This window comes from Gobius niger (assembly GCF_951799975.1).
Source record: "Gobius niger genome assembly, chromosome: 9".
Classification (NCBI taxonomy): domain Eukaryota; kingdom Metazoa; phylum Chordata; class Actinopteri; order Gobiiformes; family Gobiidae; genus Gobius; species Gobius niger.
This window is the reverse complement of record NC_136860.1, coordinates 21,326,118-21,339,410: the sequence shown is the minus strand read 5'-3', so window position 1 is coordinate 21,339,410 and position 13,293 is coordinate 21,326,118. Positions and strand designations below refer to the sequence as shown.

At 40.4% G+C, this 13,293-nt stretch overlaps 1 protein-coding gene across 1 annotated transcript in view; it reads left to right on the top strand.

Annotated features, from left to right (window-relative positions):
• The window catches only part of lmo7a (LIM domain 7a), a 42,465-nt gene that overhangs the window by 3,516 nt on the left and 25,656 nt on the right, over positions 1 to 13,293 (top strand). Inside the window, exons 2-4 of the mRNA XM_079562446.1 lie at positions 1,377 to 1,447; positions 2,985 to 3,054; positions 8,909 to 9,015. Coding sequence (XP_079418572.1) covers positions 1,377 to 1,447; positions 2,985 to 3,054; positions 8,909 to 9,015 — 248 coding nt within the window. The remainder of the gene's footprint in view (positions 1 to 1,376; positions 1,448 to 2,984; positions 3,055 to 8,908; positions 9,016 to 13,293) is intronic.

Here is a 13,293-nt window from a genome sequence, read left to right as displayed (position 1 = left end):
TTGCAAAGATAAAGCAAGAATTTCCTGACAGAGTGTGTATTTGTGAGTTGTGAGCATAGACCCCCCCCCAGGATGTCAAAATTCTCAAATTGTGGTCGGAGTTCACTTTGAATCTCAAGTATTTTCTTCTCCACTTACTGCGAATGTCCCCAAAATTACCTGAGCTGTGTGCCACATCACTTTGTCTGATACTCCTAATTACAGCCTTAACTCAAGTATGATAAAAAGGTCTATTCTTTTGAACTCTATCCCTAAAAGCAACAGGACAAAAGCTCTGGAACAGGGCACGTCTGACCCAAAGGGATGGTGTGACTTGTTCGACTCGTTTTGGTGCTACAGTGAGTGCGTGCAACCAGAGCCAGCTGTCCTTTAGCCTTTGTAGTATTGTGCATGTGCAATTATGAAGGTACTAAAGTGGGTTCAGATTGCAAACAACATTAAAATGTCTTCAGAAACTGTCATTTTCAATAACAAATAGGTGACACGGGAGTATATTTTTGATTCAGATCAGATAAAAGTGCAATTGGCATGGGCATTTGGTTTAAAGCCTATGTCTGATCAGAGCTAATTCTGAACTAAAATATATGTTGTTGTTTTTTCTATTGGTAAAAAAAATATGCACTGACTACCCTGAAGTTTAAAAAGCAAAAAATTATAATTTAAAATGTAGGAAAAGTTAAATTTGATTGTTTGACATTCAGACATATGAGCATTCAGACCCGCCACCTGCAGGTCCACTCTCAGATATACATGCACTGTTTTTGAAAATTCATAGAAGTCAAGGTTTGTGGTGAATCATATTCATTGCTCTGTATGCTTGAGGGTAGATTAGCTAAGAATACAAAAATATATATGTTAACATTGTAATAATGGAACAAAAGAGGAAAGAATACTTCCCGGACCCACTTTTTGTTATTCAGCACTAGATCTGCAGCCCTCTCCTTGTTCGCATAATGAGTCTTGGTGTTTCTCGACTGGTGGTTTGAGATCATGGGAAAGGCATGAGGCTATAACCCAGTGCTGTTGCTCCTCCAGTCATCCAGATGCTCCCAGAGCCTTGTGGCTTCGGAGCTCCCCCGGCTACAGGGCGGTTCTGCCATTTACCAGAAACTTTTAGCTCAAACTGGAGACCTTTGCTGCTTCACACTCTTATGGAATACCTGCAGAACAATCCCTCAACCATGACCCAGAGACACTGTAAGACTTAAGAAGGAAATACCTCTGACTTCCCCTCCAACTGTTCTCAACATCCTACCTTTCTTTTCCCAGCTCTCCACCCCATGAGCACACACAGAAACACTGACGCTCCCACCCTCTCTCCTCATCCAGCCGTACATGCAACTTGTGCTTACTATTTTTTATTCTGTTTTTCCCAGGCAGTAACCAAGAAAAGATTTGGGAGCAAAGACTTCCGATCAGCGCTTGAGAATGGTGTGCTGCTGTGTGAGTAAGTACAGGAGCAGACTTAACTTTTCTGATATTTTCCATGCTGTCTTCTTGTTGTCCCATGTCTCCTTGTAATACCATTGAGATCTTTCCACTGTCAGTCGCATGCTGTCTGCTTTTGTTTGAAGCTATAGTGTAATCTATTTCAAGATGACTTGTAATGCCTGGATGACAGATGTTACAGATTTGTGGATGGGGCAGAGTGCCATCTCGGTTTTATGAGTGCTATGAAAAGCAATGTAGCCAATGGAAATCCTCCCAGTTCAACCACATTGCACAGACTGGGCACTTCATTTTCTCATTGGCTTGTATAGTCACTTGTCTTTTTTGAGTTGATGGGCTGTTTTAAGTGTTTGTATGTTGTGATATTTGCATTGCCACACTTGTGCATGTTTATGTGGAGGATGGAGATGGCAAGGTGATTTGCTTTGAATCAGCAGGAAACTGTAATTAGCAGCAGCCCATGCAGAATCTTCCAACCTCGTCTGGCACTGGTTCAAAGTGTCCCAATCTGCTGATTTGAACCTGACTCCACTGTTTGCTCCCTCTGTGAACAACACAGACACATTTGACTCAAATAGCTGTCCTTGTTTTGTCAGCGTGTGAGGAAGAGGAAGGCGGAGATTAAATCGCTTTCACCTAGGACTTTTGCCATTGTTTTGTTGTTATCACTAAAGAGCTTGTAAAGGAATGCTTAGAGGGGGGCTGCACATATGATTACATCCTACTTAGGCTGCTGCATATGGTGTTTGATACAATCACAGCGGCTCTCTATTGTTTCTGTGCTCAATGAGTAAAACCCTGTCCTATCACACCCAGTCTGTCTGCAGAGAAAGCACTCAAAGCTCAAAAATACTAATTTACAGCAATGCATGACAATTGTTTTAGGGACAGGTCATTTTAAGAGGTAATAGTTTTGTTTTTAGGCATTAGTCATGAAATAGTAATACTGACGTCATATTGGTCCAAATCTTTGTTTAGATTGTATTTCTTAATATTAAACACAGAGAATTATGTCTCTCTAGTATAACAGATATTTTCAGAAAATGTATAACAATAACAATGCTTTTCACTCCAGTAGCATTTTACAGATAATGGTTCCCGCTTTATTCCTCCAAATCCAGTCCACTTCAAATAATGAGCTGTAGCGGCCACAGGATTGGCTGCTGATCCTTGAGATTGATTTAATCATGATTTGATTAGAATTGGATGAATTGCATACTACATACTTTGAATACTTCTCTGTCACTTATCTTATCATCGATATCACAATAACCAATCAAAATCTATCGGTCCTTCGTAACCAAATTTCAGTCTGATTTGAGGTTGGTTTCAGTGGGAAAGTGTAGGAGACAACGCGTGTTTACACGGTGGTGCAGAACTGGCCATTTACTAAACTGAAGCCAGGTGGCCACCATTAAACAAAGTCCTAAATACACAACACGCACATTGTAAGTCTTTATTTTGTTCAGTCTTCAACAGTGAAACAAGACTCACAAATGGCTAGCAGTTTTTACTTGCACTCTTCTTTTTTACAGGGTGATCAACAACGTCAAACCTGGGACCATCAAGCGGGTTAACAGGCTGCCGACACCTATAGCTGGACTGGTAAGCTCTGCTGTATACTGTTTTTAAATTTGTACACTGGACTTTATATTCATCCCATCCACAGCCTTTTCTGTGGCACTGGTTTGGAGCACATTCTGTAAATGTGTATATTTTCTACCTTAACAAATCATATTCTGAACAGCTGTATTTTTTATACAGTGTTGTGGATAAATTAAATGAAACTGAAAATGTATCTTATCTAAATTATGTGGGGGAAAAATACACAGGGTTATTTAGGAGGGGAAGCTGAAAAATAAAATATGCTAGTATTTTCTTGGCACGTTGCACTTAATATTTGATGTTGCCTCTACAAATTCCGTTGTACAGTTGTTGTACAATGACAAATAAAACACCTTAACCTTAACCTTTTTACAGTGTCAGGACCTCAAATCTGACATGTAAAAAAGACAATGCTGCGTGAGTATAAAATGTATACATGACTCTGCTGCAGATCCACTTTTGCACATGAGCAAACGCTTGGTAAATGACACCCCACAGTGTGTTGATGTTTCCTAACTGTTTCCATCTCGTGGGAATAGTTTTGCCCCAAAGGCAATTGGTAATTGGTCAAAAGTGGTTTCAAGAGAATAAGTAATGTTGAATTACTCATAGCAATTGTATGGTAGTACTGTTGTATCATCATCATAATAGAAACCAATACCAATAATACTTGTTCAGATTGGTTGTAGTTGTCGTCATATTTTTCACCCTGTGTAAAAGGTTTGCAGCGTGTCATTTTAAACTTGTACTATCACATTTAGGCAAACCTTGTTGATCCACAAGGGAAATTGCTTGGTCACAGTAGCTAAAAAAAGCCAGAACTGTTCATTTTAACAAAAATGAAATAAAATACTAGCACTTTTGTAAAATGTATTGAGTATATTTGCAGATAATTTACTACAGAACCTTAAATCTTAGGCTTTGGTACTGGTTAGTCGATGAGGAGCTGTGCTGTAGTTGAACTGATTGCAGCTGACTCTGTGGTTGAACTCCCAGTGACATGAAGGTCTTCTCCTCTGCCTCTTGTCACTGCTTATATCCATCCCCTCTAATAGGTTCACTGCACATAGAGCAACTTGAAAGGCCACTCACCACATGAGAGTGCTCCCAAAATATGACACTTTGAGGTTTGAAGTCATCGTAAATACATTCTTGGAAAATGTTGTAGTGACATAATACATTTGTTAGTGATATTGACCTGGTAGCATGTAAAGGAATAGCTATGTGCAATACAACATCGGTTCATTCATTCATGCAGTCGTAGTATTAGTAGTTGAATAAGTATTATTAATGGCTGTTCTATATTCTCAGCATCTAAACAAAACATTGAATCCTCAGTTGCTTAGCTTGTGTTTTAGGAGTGACCAGTGGAAGAAGGGGTTGACCCATCACTCAGAGTGGGTATCATTGAGCACAGCTGTTCGAAATCGTGGTTTGTAGGAGGAGTAATAAATTATTCCTTTATATTCTGACAGCACCTTTTTAAGAGCTTTCTAGTTTCCACCTGCTGATGTGATGAGGTGATTATGTATTTTTTAAGGCCAAAAAAAGAAAAAAGTTTCATGAGCTGATTATCCAATCAGAGTGTCCTACACTTTGAGTTGCCAGATCCTAAGGCTAAAACCAGTTCCCAGTAAACAAAGGACTCTCTGATCTAAATATGTGGTACCAAAATATCAGCGCCTGCCTCCAAGCAAGTCCTAAATAGTGCCAGGTAGTTTTACTCTTTGTTAGTTAAGGTGCTGTCTGTTGAGCCACCAATAATAAATGCAATATAGTAGCCCAGTGTTATTTAGGCCGCCTAAACAGGAACGCGCTGTGGGAAACCCTGCATAAAATGCCAATGCTAAGATTTCCAAAGTTAGTTTTACAAAACCTCAGTAAACCACAATCCTTTTGCAAGAAGAATGTTTGAGCAGTCTAGAGACGCTTTGGCGCATTGACGGATGTAAACAACAAAAACAAATCTCCTCTTTTGGTGGGATGACTAACATGGCTGTCTGGAGCACCTGTGGAGATAATGAGCTCAAGTATCTCTTACATCAGTGGCACTAGTGTGTAACTAACTTCCCAGACCTTAAACTTCTCCATCACGAATTCTTCAGCAAATGTGAAAGCTCCCGGTTTGCCCTCAGCTATCAGTTCCTGCCAACCACACAGAGAAAAGTATACTCAAAACAAACAGTCTCCCCGCTGCGAGCATAATCTTCCTCCTAAAGTAATCAGGTAGGCTCGTTAACATTGCATGGTCTTTTATCTCTGTTCTCTATAAATAGTGGCATGGCATGTCTTTAAGCAAGGCCCCGGCTCAAACTGTGAAATAACCTTTGCATCAGATCTGGAGCCGGCTTGCACATTTTTGAGTGGGAAAATGCCTTTAGAGTTTTAAATAGTTTGAAAAGGGCATGCGGGAGAAATATACAAAGAGTCTGAGGTGTTTGTGATGGAAGTCTGATTAAGGGGACTTTTAACAGTGCTCAATGACTACTTTTAGAATAGTTTAATTTGTTTGATTATTTTTTTGTTTAATTAGACACACACACGCTTTGGAAATTGTTTCCAGAATTCACATATCATGTTTCTCAAAATCTGTTGTTTATTGTCCAAGTCAGACTCAAGTCCCAGCTGAATACATAAGAAGTGGTTGAAGTGGCCATTTTTGTGTAATATTTTGCAACACTGGCAGCACTCCTGTGTCCGCAGCAATGTTTCCCATGTGGGCTCCTCTGCCCAGTGACATGTAATTGTGTGGGATCAGGTTAGATTCATCAACATCAGCACTGATTTGAGGCCAGACAAGCCCCAGCCAGACTACACTTTAAAAACACTGTAATCGACACGGTTCTGCCTGTTCCCACAAACACCAACTTCGAGTGAGCAGCAAGAGAAGATCAACATTTTCATAGCTCCAGGGCTGTTAAACCTGAATAACTTTATTTTATTTTATTTTTTACAGCAAGTTATCACTGGATCTGACTTATTAAATGAGCATTTTCTGTGAATTACTGTCAGCATTAGTTGTAGTTCTTAGAATCCTTTTTCACTTTATTGTAGGGCTGCACAATTAATTGTACAATATCCTCTGCAAACAGCAAACGATTGTGTCTCTATGGACACTTATGTATAGAATCTGCTAAACGTGTTGTTTAGAGCGCTATAAATGTGTTTAGAAATGCATCTCATTCTCATATTGTATTTCTTGTAGTTCATGCATATTTCACTCTTCTCTCAAATGTTTAAGGAACAGGCCACCGTTTTTCCACACAGTCACGCAAAAAGACCAAGGATGTTGTTAGCATTTAGCCTCTCCTCCTTTCCTCTATGGGGCCAAACGGGGGTGAAGTTATATAGTCTCGCCAACCAGACTCCGCTTCTTTACAGAAGAGGGTCTGGCAACACTCCATTGCACGCTTTCAAAGGAAGTGACGCAGCGATATGGAGCCTACCGACCAATCAGAGCAGCTCCCTGAACGGGCGTCACGTTGTTGCACCTTTGTTTTGTAGTTTTTCAACACAAGCAACCACTTCACGTAATGCTCCGGTATGCTTGTATTCTTAAGTTTTTCTGACATAAACGACAGAAGTCATTTACTGAACTCCGTGTGGCAGGAGCGCCATTGTTAATGTCCGAATGACTACAACTTTCTTGTCGCTGTTTCTGTCGTCACATTCGCTATGTTCTCATTGGCTGCTTTGCGCTTCGGTTGTCCCACATTAGTCCCGTCTCAAACAGTAGCTTTTCTACGACAGGGTCGCCAGACTAGTCTCCTGTTAATTAATTAATAAACATCGGAGATTAGTCTGGATGCCAGGCTAGAAGTTATAAGCGACCAAGCTCTTCCACGTTTCCCCTATTTGAATACGGTTACATGAGTAGCTACATAAAATTAAACATTTTCTAAGTGGATAAAAAGTGGTACTATATTGTAAAGCGCAGTAACATCTTCACTACTATAGAATTATCTGCCGTCGAAATGCCATCCTAAGGTGTTATTACGCCTTACAATATAGCACCCCTATTGGAAGAGGGGAAGAGCTTGGTCGCTTCTAACTTCACCCCGTTTGGCCCCATAGAGAAGAAGAGGAGAGGCTAAATTAACAACATTTTTGGCCAGTTATGCATCAACTCGTCCAAGCTCAGGTAAGAACATATCTCAGTATGGAAAAACGGTGGCCTGTTCCTTAAATGCTCCAAGATTGCTAAAATGTAATCCCTGAACTCAATAATTCCACAAGGCCAGCTACGGCAAAACTCCTGTGTTTCCTGCTTTTTTTCATTTTATTTTACCGAATAATAAGAAACATTTTTCTTTCAGTATCTTCATTTAGTTTGTGTCTATCTCAAGTATCCATTCTCTGTGGTTTGAAACATGTCGCAAGATATTTTAAGGATGTTTTTTTCTTTCTGTTCTAGACACAGGCCAGGGTCACTTAGGGGTAATTGTAACGTACCGTTTGGAACATGGTGACTGAAATAGAGTGGCCACACAGTGCAGCCGTGTGGTAAAATGAACTTGTTAGACCATGGAGACACCTTTCTTTCCTTGAAGCCTTGAAGTAAATTGGGGTCCTCCGTTTAACAGGATTAGAAGCTGCATATTTTACCAGCTTATATTGAAGGAAAGCATAACATTATTATCTCTTTATGTTATGTGTGAAGAATCCATGCTTCGAATCCATACATACGTCATGATCTTTTACTGAAAATATTAATGTAAAGGGTGTTTTTCGGAATGGAGCCTCCTTTGCGTGTTTATTTGTGCCACCGTAACAGCAACACGGTTTTTGAGAAGTTGATTATTGTGAGAAAGGGAACTGGTGGGGAATATAGAGTATGCCTGTAACAAAAATGGGATTGAACTTTGACCTCCCGGGGGCCGCTATAACCTCCAGGGAAGTGCAAAGCTCTGTTTATGGGCACAAAAAGCTGTTAGCCGCGGGGAACCTGCACTGAGAGGTCGTCACCCCTGTACTATTTGCTAATAAGCATGTAGGGGATTTAAATACAGAGCTAGCTTACCCCTTAATCATTGGAGCCTACGTTAAGCCATGTGTCATTAAATGAGAGACTTTTGAGCAGCGTAATCTAGTGGGAAATGAAGGTTTACAAATAAGAGATTACAGCTGAAAAGTCATAACTCAGCGGGCTCTGTGCATTGCATGGTAGATTTGTTCAGGAATGTGTTTCGCATTGTGACTCATGGCTGTGTCCAGCTGAACTGTACACAATAGAATTCATTTGATATGGAATGATTGACAGGTTGATTGGAGGTTAAGTTGTTCCTCCACACCTTCATCCTCTTGAGTTTCTTCGGGTGAAATATTTCTCCACTTCTGTCACCAGACCTCATGTTTCATAGCAACCAAATGTCTCCAAAATACTCCGCCACACCATAGATTCCACAGGTATTCTCGAGTAAAGGGCTTGGCAGCAGGGAGGGGACAGTTTCAGGGTGTGAGAATAAAGAGAGCACGCTAGGCAGACAGGCAGGCAGGCGGTGTGCTCCGACGTCATTCCCGCATGCGTCGCACAGCCTTTTGGGTGGGAGCTGCGATGTTTTGCTTCCTGGTTTTGACTTTGTCCCCACCTTAGCCCCGCCCACAGGTAGTCCTGCTGCTGTCCGTCAGCCTCAGCCCTCCCCACACCCACCCACATGTGTGTTTGTGTGCGTTCAGCACTGGGTAGTTCTTTATTTGCCACAACCGGCTCCTCCCTATCTGTCCCTGTGCTCTGACGAGATGAACTTTGAAAGCAATCACTTGTAGGTTGTGTTCCTGTCAGGGGAAAGAAGAGTGATTATTGTTTCATTTCTCCTAAGACCAGCAGCCCTCATTTGTTCTGTTTTGTGTACAGGACAATCTGAACGTCTTTCTCAGGGCCTGTGGCAAGCTCGGACTAAAAGAAGCACAACTCTTTCATCCCGGTGATCTCCAGGATCTGTCTACAAGAGTGACTGTCAAGTAAGCTTATTACATTACATCCTCACATTTATTTAAACACACAGTAGACTCTGTGTCCTCACTTAAACTTGAACAAAAGAAATCTTGATTGGACAGAAGTGCAATGATGTCCACATTGACAATATACACAGTAGACACATGTTCTCCCATGTGAGGAAAGCTGACCATGAGGTAAAAAGAAAAGGTCAGGGCTATTTCAAGATTTGTGTGTCTGTAAGCACCTGTTTATGAGCGACAAATTCTATTCATGATCAGACAACAACAAACACTATCACACCGAGGCACACGACCTATGACTGCAGGATGTTGCACATTATTGTGACTGGAACGTGGTTTGAATCAATACACAGGCTCAGTAAAATCTGGGTGCTACAATTAAAGATTCAGCAAGCATGATGAAGTTATTATTATTTAGTTTGTAGTTGGCTGCATGGGCAGAACAGTACACGTGGTATGTTGAATGACCTGTTTGGTTTTAGACAGGTGAGCTTTCTTTGTGACACCATGTAAAGCCCAGGGCACTGTTAAATGCTCTGTGCTCAGAAAAGGTAATACAAATATCTTTGAAAATATAACTTGAGACAAATATACAAGTTATTCACCACCACTTAATGGGGGATTTTGTTTGATTATTTCAATAGAACTCTTTGTCATGTTTTTCACATGATCTAAAAACGTCCTTTCTGCCACAAGCACAAACCGTATATGCTTCAAACACACCTCTATAAGGATCCATTGGCAGACATGTTCATTCTCTGGAACATGAAACCAGTTTAAACAAATCTATTGTCATGACACTTTGTGTTCTGTTCCTTCTATTGCCCTTTGATACAGTCATCACAAAACAGTTGATTCACTGTCATAAATTTAGAGATTGTCTTTTTTATAATACACTATCAGTTATGTCCCTCTTGTGCAATATTGCCCCCAATCCATGTTGCAATAGAGGTGAACAAATTTGATTGAAACGAGTAACTAAATTGCTTGTGACATATTGAAAGCTTTAGCTCTTTACCTGTGCATTCAAGTTGTGCAACCCCATAACACAGTGTAACTTTACTCCGCTGGTTTGTAGCGGGTCGGTCAGAGGGGGTCATCTCACTATTTTTAGGGACCCCCCTGACAGAGGTCTCTTTGGCTGGCTTGGGATCAGCTCTCATATTAGGAGTGCTTTTATTAGTGACGTGTTTTTTAACTTTGCGTCTGCGCCTCACCTTTCCCCTAACTCTTTCAAGGATTTGTAGTTTGTTCAGTGTGATTCTTTTGAATTATTTCAAACATGGCTTGAAACAGAGACGTACCCGGAAGAAAACCCGTAACTTACCTTGGATCAGTCATTGACCAATGGGTAGTTTACACTGCTGAGGCTTGCTAGGCAAATGAGTTTCAACTGTACAACAGAGACAGAGCAAGAGAAAGTTGTCTATCAGCTGTCTTTGCCCCTGGTGTGTGTCCAAGCTCCACTCCCTTAAACCCAGTCCGACAGGTGCTGTGCTCAGCTCTTCTGTAAGTGCAGTTTCAGCAGCAATATGTGTTTATGTTCACATTTTATTTGTAATTTATACTGCTTTTTTAAGCCCCAGATATTTGTTCTTCTGATCATTTCAATACCCTATATTCAACATGGAGTAGTGCTTTGACAAAAGAAGTACTACCTGAAAGCTAAACACATACTGAGAAGCCAGACTAAACAAGATCCAAACCAACCGTTAGAAGGGACTGATCTAGAACTGAACCTAAGCAGGAAAGCTGTCTGTATAGCTTTAACAGAAATACCAAGGGTTTTTACTCTCACTTTTACCTACTCCATAGTTTTAGGTCCATCACAAGAAGGACTACACATTCACTAAAATTGGATTTCTAAGCACTTTCAGGAAATATTTGATTTATAAAGATGAGTGCTAGAGTTGTGCTATACGGTCTCTGTCTTGTATAGCCGGCATAGCCATAAAAGGTTATTGGACATCTATTCTGACCTTTGAGCTTTGCAGTTGTTGTAGTGATGGTTTCAACATCTGAAATCACTCTCCTTCCTTGTGTTGTGAAACTTCATATCCAATAAACTTTTTTGATAAGAGCTTTATTGAATAAAGCTCTTATCAGTGTCAAATAAGTTATATTTTTAAATAGTCATAGTGAATGACAAACCGTTGCTGTGCCTGGCACAATCGGAATCAGCTCCAAACACTTTGAGTGCACAGGACACAGAGCAGCTGCCCAGGAAATACAGAGCTCTAAATGAGTCATGACATTTAAACTGTGCCATTAACATTTGAAGTCACTTCCTCTGGACCACTGCAGTGCCATATGGACAAGCTGACACTTTTCTAATGATGATACACACCGTAAAGCATAAAACCATTCTCAAAACTGTAACATAGTTCAGGCCTAAAACTGCGGTTGGCCACCAACCATTAGCTTTAAACAGTCCAATAATATTAAATATCATTGATTATATGTATTTTTGTATGCTACACAGTCCAGTGTGTCATTCTTTGGTGAGCTCCAATGAACAATAGTGAGCGACCAAATGTAATTCTTTAAATTCCATCAAGCAATTTTTATTTAATAAGCCTACATGTCTACTCCCTCTGTGAATAATCCTGTATCAAAGAATTAAAAGCTTTTATGGTCCCATTGTGAATAATTAATTTTTTAAATGTGGATTAGATGCAATTAGCCAAACTTCTGCCTACTGAAACATGCCCCCTGCCGAGAGAGGTTCAAAGTCTCTCTCATTTGATTAAGCAAATTATTGACAAAGGTTGAGTGCTGTCCAAACTGCTAAAGAGAAAGTGCACCCACCCCTGGACTTTCTGCTGTTTGAGTAATGCAAAGGATCATAGAGGTTTATTGATAAAGAGCAATAGCTGTAAAATATGGTTATGTAATATTTTATCCCCAGGAACTGGACAATCTAAAGTCTATTTGACACATCAGTGGCACCTGTACAAGTGCCACATACAGTATACCTAAGCGTGTCTGTTTCTTTTACCATACCTTATTGTGTAATTATAATGCAAGATAGCTGTAGTAATTATAGATTATTTTGATCCATGTATTATTGTCATCAGTGCTGCGGTGGAAACTAATTCAAAGTCCATCCATTGCATATCTTTGGAGAAGAGACTCATTGATTTTACTTGTAGCCACATGTGTTTTGAGGTAGGTTCTTATAGTTTGGTCAGTTTTAACAATACAATACAATGCGCCTACAATTGATCATTCAACCTTGATACAGTGATACAGTAGTCGTTCTTTTTGCTGCTGGGGAGAGATGCACCAGCCTCACCCTGTGTCCACAGAGACTGCACTGTCTCTCATACTATGACACAATAATGGCAGACCGATGTGTTTCACATACACAACTAAACAAGGATCTGGAGGCGCCTGGGCGTGTGTGTTTCCGTCTTACATTTTTGTTAATGAGAGAATACTCTTAAAGGATGTCCCATGTGTGGGGAATGCAGCCAGGCAAGTAATCATAACTTAGCAGGTATGCATCAGCAACACACCCATTCATTTCAAGCCATTTGTTTGTTGCTGTTTGATGTCATTGTCTCAACTGTACAAAGTTGGCACAACGTTATTACAGGCTGTGCTCAAGTAATTGTTCTTGATGATCCAGTCTGCAGCACAAAGATTAGTACAGACTCTTCTGAAAATACTTTTAAGCCACTATAATACAACTATATATAAGCGTACTAATTCCTGCCTGCAGATGCTGTTTATTATCTGTTGCATTGTTGATGTTTGTTTTCGTGGCAGACGATAATGTGAGGTTGAGGTTATATGGGTGAAAACCGTTTGCCAATGTGATGGGAGCAAACGGATAATTTGTCCAAGCCGGGGCGAGCTCGGTCTTTAAATGGTTTGTCTGTTGTCGTCACTTGCGCAACAACGTCCTTCTTTGTATACCAAATGTGCTTTGAAGATATAGAGCGATGATTTGATAGTTTCCCTCAGACATGTCATGACACAATCATAAGGAGCTCAGCTGATTTCACGTACACAAGTCCGGAGGCAGCCTATATTTGCGCTCATATTCATCCGGTGCAGCAAAAGTAAATGAGCGTTATGGGAGCGGCTGTGGTAATTCTTTGGCCCTTTTTAAAGTTACCACTGCTATAATCTTCTGCTCCAAGCCCACAAGATATTTTTCCCGCCTCTTTTATAGAGACCATAAATTTGGAGATTCCAAGTGGGTAAATGTCCATTGGAGTTTCCATCATTAAGTGCTGAGTCTTTTGGAAAGCTGTGTTGTATACTGCATTCAAC